This window comes from Bos javanicus, chromosome 9 (assembly GCF_032452875.1).
Source record: "Bos javanicus breed banteng chromosome 9, ARS-OSU_banteng_1.0, whole genome shotgun sequence".
Taxonomy (NCBI): Eukaryota; Metazoa; Chordata; class Mammalia; order Artiodactyla; family Bovidae; genus Bos; species Bos javanicus.
The window spans coordinates 81,880,832-81,894,535 of NC_083876.1; the positions used below are offsets into that span (position 1 = coordinate 81,880,832).

Here is a 13,704-nt window from a genome sequence, read left to right on the forward strand (position 1 = left end):
GAAATACGTAGTATGTTAGAAGAGAAACAGATGTGTAAGAGACTGTGCCACTGAGTTGGCTCTGGAACATGTGAAGAAATCAGGTGTGCTGAGAGAATATTGAGATTTTAAAAAGAGTGGCATAAGACCTCATTTAGAAGATGACAAGTAAGCAAAGACTAACAGAAAAATCACTTTTGTTGAATTTCTTTAATATTCCTTAATATTAAGAGTATTCTATGTTCTCTGACTTTCAGTGTTGTGATAGGAATTTGAAAGTATCCTTGATAGATATAACTGTACCTGTGTTAAGTTCTGTTGATAATAGCTTACCTGAAAACTGACAAGTGTTAAATACCTAGGTATAAAAAGTTTGTGTTAAAGCTTTCAGAATAATGATTTTTAAGCTCTTTTTGTTTTCAAAAAACAAAGAGTTAAAAGTATTACTAACCACTCTATAATGCTGTTAATTAAATTTATTGATGGGAGGGATCCTGATTTATCAAGCTTTTCTCTGAACTTGGAATATTATATCTAAACATTTACATATGGCTGATCAGCCCCTACATATGGACAGAAGAAAAGCAAAGTAATCACATACATAGTTTAGGTCAAAACTTGACTATTTAGGGAAGGAAAGGGTTAATCTAGATTATCTGAATGGACTTTGATGGATGACCAGAAAATATCTTAATTTTCAAGTCCCTTAGAGCCATGAATGGAAGCTAAAGATTTTAATGTATTTACTGATTTCTTTTGATTGGTAGTGGCTCTATGGAATGTTGTGTTGAGAAGGTACATTTTAAGTCATTGAGAAAAATTGTAATTGTTAGAAATGTCTGGAATGCAAAGAAAGAGGACAAAGAGACAGCCCTTGTGCCAAGTATTCATCAGCTTTGACCTACATTGGCAGAGTTAGCTTATGTGCCACATCAAATCTGTGGGCCCAGCATGTCAAGGTTTTGCAAAAGCAAAACCAAGGGCTTGTGCTTTCTGTGCTTGTAAAATCTGTACTGAAAATCAGTGAGCAGGAATGGACTGAGTCAATAATCTAAAAGCTTCAATCACAGAGAAGAAAGACTACAGTCTCTGTCTTTAAGTGTGTAGCATAAGTCTAAGTGGAAAATATATCAGGTGGACAGCCCAAAATGACATTCTTGTCTTGGAACCTGTGAAGATCAAGAAAGGCAACTGAAAACAGGAATAGTCAGGACCTATGCGTTAAGTGAACTGAGTGGAATTCTGCCAGCAGGTGTCTCCTAGTCATGGTGCCACTTTTCGTGAGGCGCTTACATCCTCCACCCTTCTTTGTTGCCTGTAAGAGGTTGTGCTCAGCATCTGGCACTAATAGAAACATTAGAATTGCAAAGTCTTTTTTTAGCTTATTATGACTAACTTTGAGTTTCATACCGTATTACTTTGCATCTTCAAACCTAGTTTTTTTCCCCCCAGTTTTATTGAGAAATAACTGACATATATCACTTTATAAGTTTGAGGTGTATAGCGTGATGGTCTGATTTACATGTATTGTGAAGTGATTATCATAAATGAATCATCTTCTCATATACACGTAATTAACAAAAGAAAAGAGAAAAACATTTCTTCTTATGATGAGACCTCATAGGATTTACTGTCTTACCTTTTCTGTATCTCATTGCAGGGTTAACAGTAGCCTTCATGTTGTACGTTACACCCCTAGTGTTTATCTTGTAACTGGAAGTTTGTGACTTTTGACCACCTTTTCTTATTTCTCCTCCCCCTTTCCATTCACTTCTCTTAACCACAAGTCTGATTGATCTCTTTTCCTATGAATTTTTTTTTTTTTCTTGTTTGGATACCACATATAAGAGAGATCATACAGTTCTTGTCTTTCTCTAGCTGACTTGGTGGCAACCCACTCCAGTACTCTTGCCTGGAAAATCCCATGGACGGAGGAGCCTGGTAGGCTGCAGTCCATGGGGTCGCTAAGAGTTGGACACAACAGAGCGACTTCACTTTCACATCTCACTTCCATGCATTGGAGAAGGAAATGGCAACCCACTCCAGTATTCTTGCCTGGAGAATCCCAGGGATGGGGGAGCCTGGGGGGCTGCCATCTATGGGGTTGCACAGAGTCAGACACGACTGAAGCAACTTAGCAGCAGCAGCTGACTTAGTTTACTTAGCATAATACCTTCAAGGTCCATCCATGTTATCTTAAATGATAGGATTTTTCTCATTTTTTAATATCTGAGTTATGTGTATACATATATATTTCAATATTAGCCCTTTAGCAGAGATATGGTTTGCAATTATTCTTTGCTGTTCTGTGTATGTTGTCTTTTCACTTTGTTGTGTTGATGGTTTCTTTTGCTGTGTAGAAGCTTTTTAGTTTGATGGTAGTTCCACTTGTTCAGTTATATTCTTCAGGTGTTATATTCAAAGAGTCAATACCATGACCTCTGTCAAGGAGCTTTATTCAAAGAATACCGTGACCTGTATCAAGGAGCTTTATCTCCTGTGTTTTCTTCTAGGAGTTTCATAGTTTCAGGTTTTACATTTAAGTCTTTAATCTATTTTGAGTTAGTTTTTGCAAGTGGTATAAGACATAGGCCCAAATTTACTCTTTTACATGTGAATGTCCAATTATCTTAGCATTATGTATTGAAAAGACTGTCTTTTCTCCATTGTATATTCTTGGCTCCCTTGTCAAATATTAGTTGACTGTATCTGCAAATCTTTTTTAAAGTAAAAGTTCAAGAGGAGTCTTAAGTATCCAGCTGTAAGAAAAGGGGTAACTAAAAGTTAGTGACTGTAAATAAAGATTATTACCTAGGTTTATTAAGAATTACTAATACTCATGTTATAAAGTTAAGTAAAAAAAGGACAGAAAATTACAGATAAATTGGCTTTATAGTTAAAGCAAAAACATCTTGATAAAATAAAATAACACTCCTAACTTTTTCACGATTGATGTATTTTAAAAAATTTTCTCTTGATGTCAGTCTTAGTTACTGTTAGTTGCTTTTGAATTATTGCTGCCCTCAAATAGGCTGTGTGCATGCTAAGTCGCTTCAGTCATGCCCGACTCTGTGCGACCTATGGACCGTAGTCTGCCAGGCTCCTCTGTCCATGGGATTCTCCAGGCAAGAATACGGGACTGGGTTGCCATGCCCTCCTCCAGGGTATCTTCCCAACTCAGGTATTGAAGCTGCTTTTTTTTTTTTGTCTCCTGCATTGGCAGCTGGGTTCTTTACCATTAGTGCCACCTGGGAAGCCCCAGATACGGTGAGACTGTCTTTAATTAGCTTTATTGCAACCATAAGCCTTGTAGCTACTTTAGGAAATAATATTGCCATTTCATTATTAAACAAGAAAAAACGAGGGAGGGTATGTATGTGTATTTATGGCTGATTCTTGATGTATGACAGAACCAATGCAACACTGTAAAGCAATTATCCTCCAATTAAAATAAAAAAACCCTCTTTCAATCACTTTACTTAAACTAAAATTTACATAAATACACATATGCATACATCTCCATTATATAACCAATATCAGATTATCCTGCTGTGTTATTAACACTTTGCTGCATGTTTAATTTCAGCTCATCCCAGTGTCCAAAAGGTGGTGCTAGCATCATCTGCATCAGATATTCCTGTCCCATCTCCTCGTGCTTCAGAAATTTCAGTTCCTGCGGATCTGGATAAGACGATAACAGAACTAGCCGACTGGCTGGTATTGATCGACCAGATGCTGAAGTCCAACATTGTCACTGTCGGGGATGTAGAAGAGATCAATAAGACAATTTCGCGAATGAAAGTAGGTACCTAGTGTAAAGGTTTGTCATGGAAACACCACAGCACAGGAGTAGACAAGATCTGTATGGATCGCTTTTGTTTATCTTAAACTCTGCAAGAATGAGCTTTAAAAAAAAATTTTTTTTTTAAGTGTTTCTTGTCCATTTAATCTGCCGTGTTTTCATCCCACTGAATTCTTAACTCACATAAATTATTTAAGCAGCACTTCCTTAGGAACAGGAAGGCCACTGAAAGAAGCCAGGATGCTTTCAACCAAATATGCCATCATCTGTCCGACTTGCTTGACGAGTTGCACGTCCACTGTGAGGTGTCAGAGTGACGTTCTTCAACAAAGGATGACCTCTGGGCAGGGACTCTGGATACGTCACATCCAACGCTGCTGCCTTAATGAACCCAGTCTGAAGGGCTTTCACCAGGGTGTCTTGATCAACTAGTAGGCCTCTGCCGATGTTGATAAGGATGATGGTGGGCTTCATTAACCTCAGTTCCCGCCTCCTGATCATGCCCTGGGTCTGGGGCATCAGGCTCACAGCCAACATTACAAAGTTCAACCGCTGAAGCAGGTCACCCAGCCTCTCACAGTACATGGCCCCAACAGCTTTCTTCTCCTCTAATTTTAAGTACTCTTCTGTTAATAAACTGCTTTTGGGGCTTCCCTGGTGGCTCAGATGGTAAAGCGTCTGCCTGCAATGTGGGAGACCCGGGTTCGATCCCCGGGTTGGGAAGATCCCCCTGGAGAAGGAAATGGCAACCCACTCCAGTACTCTTGCCTGGAAAATTCCATGGACTGAGGAGCCTGGTAAGCTACAGTCCATGGGGTTGCAAAGAGTCGGATATGACTGAGCAACTTCACTTCACTTTCACAAGGAGAGCAACTGTGCTTGCATCTGGAAAGCAGGACCTCCAGAATGATTAATTAGGGGGACTCTGGGAGTGAACGGCGATGAGCCCTTCCTCAGCGAAGTTATTGCCTCCGTCCACTCGTAGGTCCCGATGGCACCGCACAAGCTTGGGTGCCAATGCACTAAATGGAGAGGCAATAGGTCTGAAGCAGCCCGGTCCTACCAGGTCGCCTCCAAGACGCTCACGACGTGGACCACCCAGCTGCCTCCGGCCCCTCAGAGTGGAGTCCACGTCCCTCTTAAAAAATTCTTGATCTGTCAGCCACGCTGGCTAGCTCTGATGAAGAAAGCTTTTCTTGCATTTGTGTTGTTTTGGTTAAGAATGTGAGCTGTAGACTCTGTTTTTACAAGCTAAAACTGACGTCCTAAATCTGGCTGTATCAGTATAAATGTAAACTGGTGTTAATTTAGTCCCTAATGTCATATAGGCATTTGTTGAAGTGCCTTTTCAACCTATATTTAATAATGAGCTTATTTAATTGTTGACATCATCAGTGAGACTCTCCTGACTATAATTTTATTTCTATACATATGCCATTTGATATCAATCTTAAAGTTCTTTCTCCATATTCAGTGTATTTTTGGTCCTGGGCTATATGTTGTGTAAGGATGCTGAAATGAATATATCAGATAGAAACTAAGAATGAACTATGAAAAATAATAAAATAATAGCAGCTATTACTAACTCTTACTAAGTGCTTAGTGTGTGCTCGGTGTCTTTCTAAGTATTTGACGTGTATTATCTCATTCACTTTAACAATCTTGTGAAGTAGGTACCAGTTTTATTCCCATATTGAAGATATATGTGAGAGGCACAGTCTAAAAAAAGCCACTGAGCAGGTACAGCCACGTGGTAGAGCAGCCAGGATGAAGAAGGGGTTACATTCACAGTGAAGGAATGCAGACTATGTGGAATTTTGATGCTTAGAGACAAAATAAATGACATTCCTGGTATAGTGACCAGGGTGAATAAAGATTTGAGGTGGGGAGCATGAGGGATGGTTCAACAGTTGTGCAGTAAGGAGGTGTAGTGGGAAGTCAATGAAGTCAGACCAAGTCCACCTTCCGAAGGAGCTTGTGGACTAAGCAAAGCTCTTTGGATTTTTAGTCTGTAAGCAATCGGTAAGCATCTTTTCTTCCCATTTTCTTTTTAAAACTGTGGCTGGAGACTGATCATAACAATGCTCTGCTTGAGTAAGAAGACTGGGAATAGTGCACGAGGTGCTTAAAACAAGGAGAAAAGCCCTTTCTGAGTGGCTGAGATGATGTCATTGCAATTAGCGGAAATCAGGAACAGAAGAAATGGAATGTGAATAAGGGTTTGATTGATTTAGTTTCAGATACGTTGTGTTGAAAGGTCCTTATGCCACTTACAAGGAAATGATCAGCATTCATTGAACTGTCTCTGTGTGATTCAGGATTAGAGGTTGTGAATAAAGCCATTTAGAAATAATACTTGACACTATAGGAATAATTGAAATCTGAAAAGTTAGGGAATTCACAGAGGAAGAGCTGTGGATTCTCTTTGGAAGTTGTATATTTTAATCTTTATGGCTATGTGTGAGTTCTATACTTAAAACACACCATTTTCTTAATATTGTTAACTTTTCCCTCCTAAGAAACTCTAACTTTCTCAAGCAGCAGTCTTTTCTGTCTGTGCTGTGCTGTGCTTAATCACTCAGTTGTGTCCGACTCTTTGTGTTTAGGGTTATTTAATTTGCAGTTCTTCTAGTTCGAGTTTTTCTACCCCCTCATCTCCACCCTGTAGGTGCCATTAGTTTATGTTCATTTCCGTTGTAGGACAGATGTGCAGAGCATCAGTTGCAGAAATCACTGCTAATGTTTTTGTTTTTTGGTTGCACTCTTTGTTGCAGGGCATGGGTTTCTCTAGTTGTGACTCACAGGCTCAGTAGCTGTGGTCTGCAGGCTTAGTTGCTCCAAGGCATGTGGGATCTTAGTTCCTAGAGCAGTGACTGAACCTGAATCCCTTGCACTGGGAGGTGGATTCTTAACCAGAGACCACCAGGGAAGTCCCCTTGCTAATGTTTTGAACATACTTTTTAGATTTCAAAGGGATTTTCTTCATTTAATCTTCTCAGACTTGATATAGCTGAACTGCAGGTGTTTTTATTATTTCTTTTTGTGGAAACAAGAGAGGTAAAGTACCTTGCCTGGTGATCCAGATAATAAGTGGGAGAGCCAAGATTCGAACCTGGGGCCTCTGACCCCAGATCCTGCACTTTTCTCCTCTATAGCGCTGATGGCTCACTGCTCCTTTCAGGAGGAAAACAACAGCTTGGATGGCAGCACACCAGTTATGCTTTGTTAGTGTTTTTATCGTACAGCTTATTAACCTGTCTTAATGATCATTTTGTCTTGACAGATCACAAAGGCTGACTTAGAACAGCGCCATCCTCAGCTCGATTATGTCTTTACATTGGCGCAGAATCTGAAAAATAAAGCTTCCAGTTCAGATGTGAGAACAGCAATCACTGAAAAATGTAAGATTTAAAAAATAAAAGTATACATCATCATTCATTTTCCTTGAAAATGATAACATGCACATTTTTGAAGATTATTCAGCTAGAAATTACTATTACTTGATAATTTGATATTTGATAATCTCTATTAATGAAATAGCTTTCCCTTGTTTTTTTTATTTTTTGTGAAGATTTTCATAATTCCTTTATGAATCCCTTAAACTATGAACAGCGTTAGTTTTTAAGTAATTAGTAATACATTGAAGGTTTGTTTGTTTGTTTTTTCATTTAGGTTAGAATTTCTTTTAAAGAAACCAAAGAGACAAAAGTTAGAGAAACCCATAGGAATGCAAATCCATTCTCCTATTATATTCACTGAAACCAAATCTTACCATGTCTTTTAACTCCTCTTCTCAGAATTCATTCCAAAAATATGTGTTGAGTAGCTACTATATACCTGTGTATCTGGCTCTAATTTGAGAATACTTTAGTTAAATACAACATGGAACAAAAATTAAATACAACTCAGCAGCAACAAAGTTCCCTGTTTGGAATTGGCTTTCTGGCCTACAGGCATCTGTTAAATCTGTATGACATACAGAACAGTCAGGATTCTTAAGAATGTCATGTAGGGACAATCACTGTGTGTTTGCATCACCCGCTTCCTCTCTGTAGCCCTCAGCACTGTCTGTAGCTGTTCTGAACGATGTCTGTTCTTTATAACGTCCTGACATTTCCTAGTCTTCTTACCTTTATTCACGTTATGTTTTCTTCTTCTTGGCCTTCTCTCCCCGGGTGAAATTCTACTCAGCAGATAAAATGTCACCCACTCTGCAAAGTCTTTCCCACCCTCTTTAAGTCCCTGGTGAACTGTATTTTCTATCTTTAGTTCCTGCTATGGTCTTTCCCCCCTATAATTTCATTGTCGATCTCACTATTAATTCTCTCTCCCTTCTGTAAGTTGTGAATATTCACCTCTTTGGCCCCAAGATTTCCAACACTGCTCAGTACCAATTAGGAACTTAATAAATATTTATGGCATAATATGAACTGGAAGGTAGTTTATTACCTTGCCTAATATTTCTCAAGGAAAGTCAACTGTTCCCCCTATTAAACATGTTTTGATTTCAACATGAATGTGGCACCAGCAAAATTATTATAAGAGATGAGTTAGCAGAGAACTTTTAGTATCTCACAATGTTGGTTTGTTTTTGCTAAGTGAGCCATTTTATTTCTTTTTAAGTTAATTGATAGATGTGTGTGTGTGTGTTCAGTTATGTCTGACTCTTTACCACCCCATGGACTGTAGCCCGCCAGGCTGTTCTGTCCAAGGGATTCTCCAGGCAGCAAGGGTTACCATTTGCTCCTCCAGGGAATCTTCCTGACCCATGGATTGACCCCAGTAGGAGGGTTCTTTACTGCTAGTGCCACCTGGGAAGTCCCTTCTTTTTCGTAACTCCCTCTTAAAAGTAGAAGAGAAAAGAAAGTAGGAGAGAGAAAAGGAGAAGAGAAGGGGACCAAAAAGAAAATCAAAGAAACAAAAATAAGAAGAAAGAGTAAAAAAAAAGAGAGAGGAAAAGAGTTAATATGGATTTTTTATAATAGAAACTGTTGATACATAGAACTTGAATCTCATTTACTTGTAGTGCTTCTCTTAAATATATAAAAACACTTCCTTTTAGAGAGGTTTCATGCTACAGAAAAACAAATGTGAAAAGAACTCTTAAATAGTTTGTTTTCTCTTAAAATCAATACCTCAGAGCATTTCCTTAGAGGATGACAAGTGACTGTTTCTATGGTCATAAAAGTATATCATAAAGTACTGTCAAAAGTACTGTAATCTCCCTTTTTCAGACCAGGTTCTGTAAATATAAACTGGGTAAGAATTAATTTTTAAATAATTTTTTGTTTATCTGTTTAAAATAGTAAATATCTTTATTATGAGATATTTTAATGTGATCAGAATAGAGTTTAATTCAACATTTTTTTCTTCAAGGATGATTTCAGAAATGTATCAGTCATATAGTATGGCAGACATAATAAAATTCCTTTAAAATGTATGTACCATTTGGCTACCTTTCTCTTTTCCATATTTGACCTTATTTATGATGAATTTGGTGTCATGTATTTTTTCCTTTTCCTAATGGCTGCTTTCTGGGATCTTTTTTTTTTTTTTAATGTAATGCCTCCTCCAGTGGAAAAGGTCAAGAACCAGTGGGATAACACCCAGCACGGTGTGGAGTTAAGACGGCAGCAGCTGGAGGACATGATTATTGACAGTCTCCAGTGGGATGACCACAGGGAGGAGACTGAAGAGCTCATGAGAAAGTATGAGGCTCGCCTCTATATTCTTCAACAGGCTCGAAGGGATCCACTTGTCAAACAGATTTCTGATAGTCAAGTAAGTAAGGCTCATTAGTTACTTTCTGGCATTACCAATCTGTGGGATATGCTTTTTTAGTCTATTGTTAGCCATAATTTTTAGGACCCTTGTCATAAAGTTTTCCCAAGTGCTTAGAATGTACATTGAAATTTATGTAAAGAATTTGACCAGGAAGGTTGTTTTGGAAAATTTCCAGAGTAATAACGAGTAGAAATGTACTTGTATCCCAGAATTACAGCTCACTGATTCTTTGCAGATGGAACACACCCATGAACCAACATCTAGAAAGAAAACACCTTCAGAATCCCAGGAATCCTCCTTTTGCTTCCTTCTGTATTTATGTTGAAGGTCATTTTTATTTATGAAATCTCCCAAAATGTTCATGAGGGCTAAAGTAGTGAACAAGGGCTTCTCCAGTGACACTAGTGGTAAAGAACCCTCCTTCCAATGCAGGAGACTTAAGAGATGTGGGTTTGATCCCTGGATCAGGAAGATCCCCTGGAGGAGTTCATGGCAGCCCACTCCAGTGTTCATGCTTGGGGAATTCCATGGAAGGAAGAGCCTGGCAGGCTACAGTCCAGAGGGTCACAAAGAGTCAGACGTGACTGAAGAGACTTACCAGACATGTAGTGAACAAATCAAATATTAAGTTTAGTTTCTTTTAATACCTTTGTAACCAAACTGTTTTATCAGTATCATCAGAGCAAGTACCTTTTTTATGATTAGTTTGATTATAGAGTTGATGATATTGAATACTTATGGTACTTCAAAGTGCTACATTAAATCTCTCTACAATCATAGAAAATATTCTTGAATTGGAGGTTATGGTTGTTAGGTTATATGTGGTGTAACATTGATTTGCCCTTCAGATAGCCTAGATGAAGGTGTATGCTTGTGAAGGATATAATATAGAATATATGGGGAGCAGAATCTGAAACAGGACAGCATGTTTTTATTCTTTAGACCTGTAGACTTTCCATGATTGCTATTTAAAAATCAAGTGGCCAGGTATCCTGGTTTTCTGGATCATTCTCTATCTATCTCTATGCTATCTGCTATGCTATCACTATCGTTCTCTATGTTATCTGCTGATTTGTTTTAACCAAATGACTAAAAAAATAATAATCAGCAAAGCCCTTGGACTCTTAACCAGAGGAATACAATTGAAAGCGATATCAGTGTTTCAATCATTATATTCAGAATATTCTTTTCTAATTAGCAGCATTAGCATGAAAAGGGAAAAAGATATGACACTGAAAGATGAACTCCCCAGTTTGGTAGGTGCCCAATATGCTACTGGAGAAGAGTGGAGAAACAACTCCAGAAACAATGAAGTGATGGAGTCAAAGCGAAAACAGTGCCCAATTATGCATGTGACTGGTGATGGAGGTAAAGTTCTGTAAAGAACAGTATTGCATAGGAACCTAGAATGTTAGGTCCATGAATCAAGGTAAACTGGAAGTAGTGAAAAAGGAGATAGCAACAGTGAACATTGACATTTTAGGAATCAGTGAACTAAAGTGGACTGGAATGGGTGAATTTAATTCAGATGATAGTTATATCTATTACTGTGGGCAAGAATCCCTTAGAAAAAATGGAGTAGCCATCATAGTCAACAAGAGTCTGAAATGCAGTGCTTGGGTGCAATCTAAAAAACGATAGAATGATCTCTGTTCGTTTCCAAGGCAAACCATGCAATATCACAGTAATCCACGTCTGTGCCCCAACCAGTACTGCTGAAGAAGTGAAGTTAACAGTTCTATGAAGACCTACAAGAACTTCTAGAATTAACATCCAAAAAAGATGTCCTTTTCATCATAGGGGACTGGAATGCAAAAGTAGAAAGTCAAGAGATACCTGGAATAACAGGCAAGTTTAACCTTGGAGTACAAAACAAAGTAGGCCAAAGGCTAACAGTTTTACAAGAGAATGCACTGGTTATAGCAAACACCCTCTTCCAACAACACAAGAGAAGACTCTACACATGGACATCATCAGATGGTCGACACCTAAATCAGATTGATTATATTCTTTGCAGCCAAAGATGGAGAAGCTCTGTACAGTCAGAGAAACAAGACTGGGAGTTGTCTATGGATCAGATCATGAGCTCCTTATTGCCAAATTCAGCCTTAAATTGAAGAAAGTAGGGAAAACCACTAGACCATTCAGGTATGACCTAAATCAAATCCCTTAAGATTAAACAGTGAAAGTGACAAACAGATTCAAGGGATTAGATCTCATTGACAGAATGCCTGAAGAACTATGGACAGAGGTTTGTGAAATTGTATAGGAGACAAAGATCAAGACCATCCCTAAGAAAAAGAAATGCAAAAAGGCCAAATGGCTATCTGAGGAGGTCTTACAAATAGCTGAGAAAAGAAGAGAAGTGAAAGGCAAAGGAGAAAAGGAAAGATATATCCATCTGAATGCAGAGTTCCAAAGAATAGCAAGGAGAGATAAGAAAGCCTTCCTCAGTGAACAATGCAAAGAAATAGAGGAAAGCAATAGAATGGGTAAGACTAGAGATCTCTTCAAGAGAATTAGAGATACCAAGGGAATATTTCGTGCAAAGATGGGCTCGATAAAGGACAGATATGGTATGGATCTAATGGAAGCAGAAGATACTAAGAAGAGGTGGCAAGAATACACAGAAGAACTATACAAAAAAGATCTTCATGACCTAGATAAGTAAAATGGTATGATCATTGACCTAGAGCCAGACATCCTGGAATGTGAAGTCAAGTGGTCCTTAGGAAGCATCACTACGAACAAAACTAGTGGAGGTGATGGAATTCCAGTTGCGCTATTTCAAATCCTGGAAGATGATGCTGTGAAAGGGCTGCACTTAATATGCCAGCAAATGTGGAAAGCTCAGCAGTGGCCACAGGACTAGAAAAGGTCAGTTTCCATTGCAATCCCAAAGAAAGGCAATGCCAAAGAATGCTCAAACTACTGCACAGTTGCACTCATCTCACACGCTAGTAAAGTAATGCTCAAAATTCTCCAAGCCAGGCTTCAGCAATACGTGAACTGTGAACTTACAGATGTTCAAGTTGGATATAGATAAGGCAGAGGAGCCAGAGATCAAATTGCCAACATTCATTCGATCATTGAAAAAGTAAGAGAGTTCCAGAAAAACATCTACTTCTGCTTTATTGACTATGTCAAAGCCTTTGACTGTGTGGATCACATTAAACTGTGGAAAGTTCTGAAAGAGATGGGAATACCAGACCCTTTACCTGCCTCCTGAGACATCTGTATTGAGGTCAAGAAGCAACAGTTAGAACTGGAGGTGTAGCAACAGACTGGTTCCAAATCAGGAAAAGAGTACATCGAGGCTGTGCACTGTCATCCTGCTTATTTAACTAATTTACAGAGTACATCATGAGAAATGCCCGGCTGGATGAAGCACAAGCGGGAATCAAGATTGCTGGGAGAGATATCAATAACCTCAGATATGCAGATGACACCACCCTTATGGCATAAAGCAAAGAAGAACTAAAGAGCCTCTTGATAAAAGTGAAAGAGGAGAGTGAAAAAGCTGTCTTAAAACTCAGCATTCAAAAAATGAAGATCATGGTATCCAGTCCCATCACTTCATTGCAAATAGATGGGAAACAATGGAGACAGTGAGAGATTTTATTTTTGGGGGCTCCAAAATCACTGCAGACAGTGACTTCAGCCATGAAATTAAAAGATGCTTCCTCTTTGGGAGAAAAGCTATGACCAACCTAGATAGCATATTAAAAAGTGGAGACATTACTTTGTCAACAAAGGTCCATCTAGTCAAAGCTATGGTTTTTCCAGTAGTCATGTATGGATGTGAGAGTTGGACCATAAAGAAAGCTGAGCACCTAAGAATTGATGCTTTTGAACTGGGTGTTGGAGAAGACTCTTGAGAGTCCCTTGAACTGCAAGGAAATCATACCAATCAATTGCAAAGGAAATCAGTCCTGATTGTTCATTGGAAGAACTGATGCTGAAGCTGAAACTCCAATACTTGGGCCACCTGATGTGAAAAACTGACTCCTTGGAAAAGACCCTGATGCTGGGAACGATTGAAGGCAGGAGGAGAAAGGGACAACAGAGGATGAGATGGTTGGATGGCATCACTGACTCGATGGACATGAGTTTGAGCAAGCTCTGGGACTTGGTGATGG

General features: G+C 38.8%; 1 protein-coding gene across 12 annotated transcripts in view; it reads left to right on the plus strand.

Moving 5' to 3' along the window:
* The window catches only part of UTRN (utrophin), a 555,367-nt gene that overhangs the window by 263,818 nt on the left and 277,845 nt on the right, over window positions 1-13,704 (plus strand). For all 12 annotated transcript variants that reach the window (XM_061428217.1, XM_061428218.1, XM_061428216.1 and 9 more), the window contains 3 exons: window positions 3,566-3,780; window positions 7,065-7,182; window positions 9,357-9,562. In XM_061428217.1, the coding sequence (XP_061284201.1) occupies window positions 3,566-3,780; window positions 7,065-7,182; window positions 9,357-9,562 (539 nt within the window). The remainder of the gene's footprint in view (window positions 1-3,565; window positions 3,781-7,064; window positions 7,183-9,356; window positions 9,563-13,704) is intronic.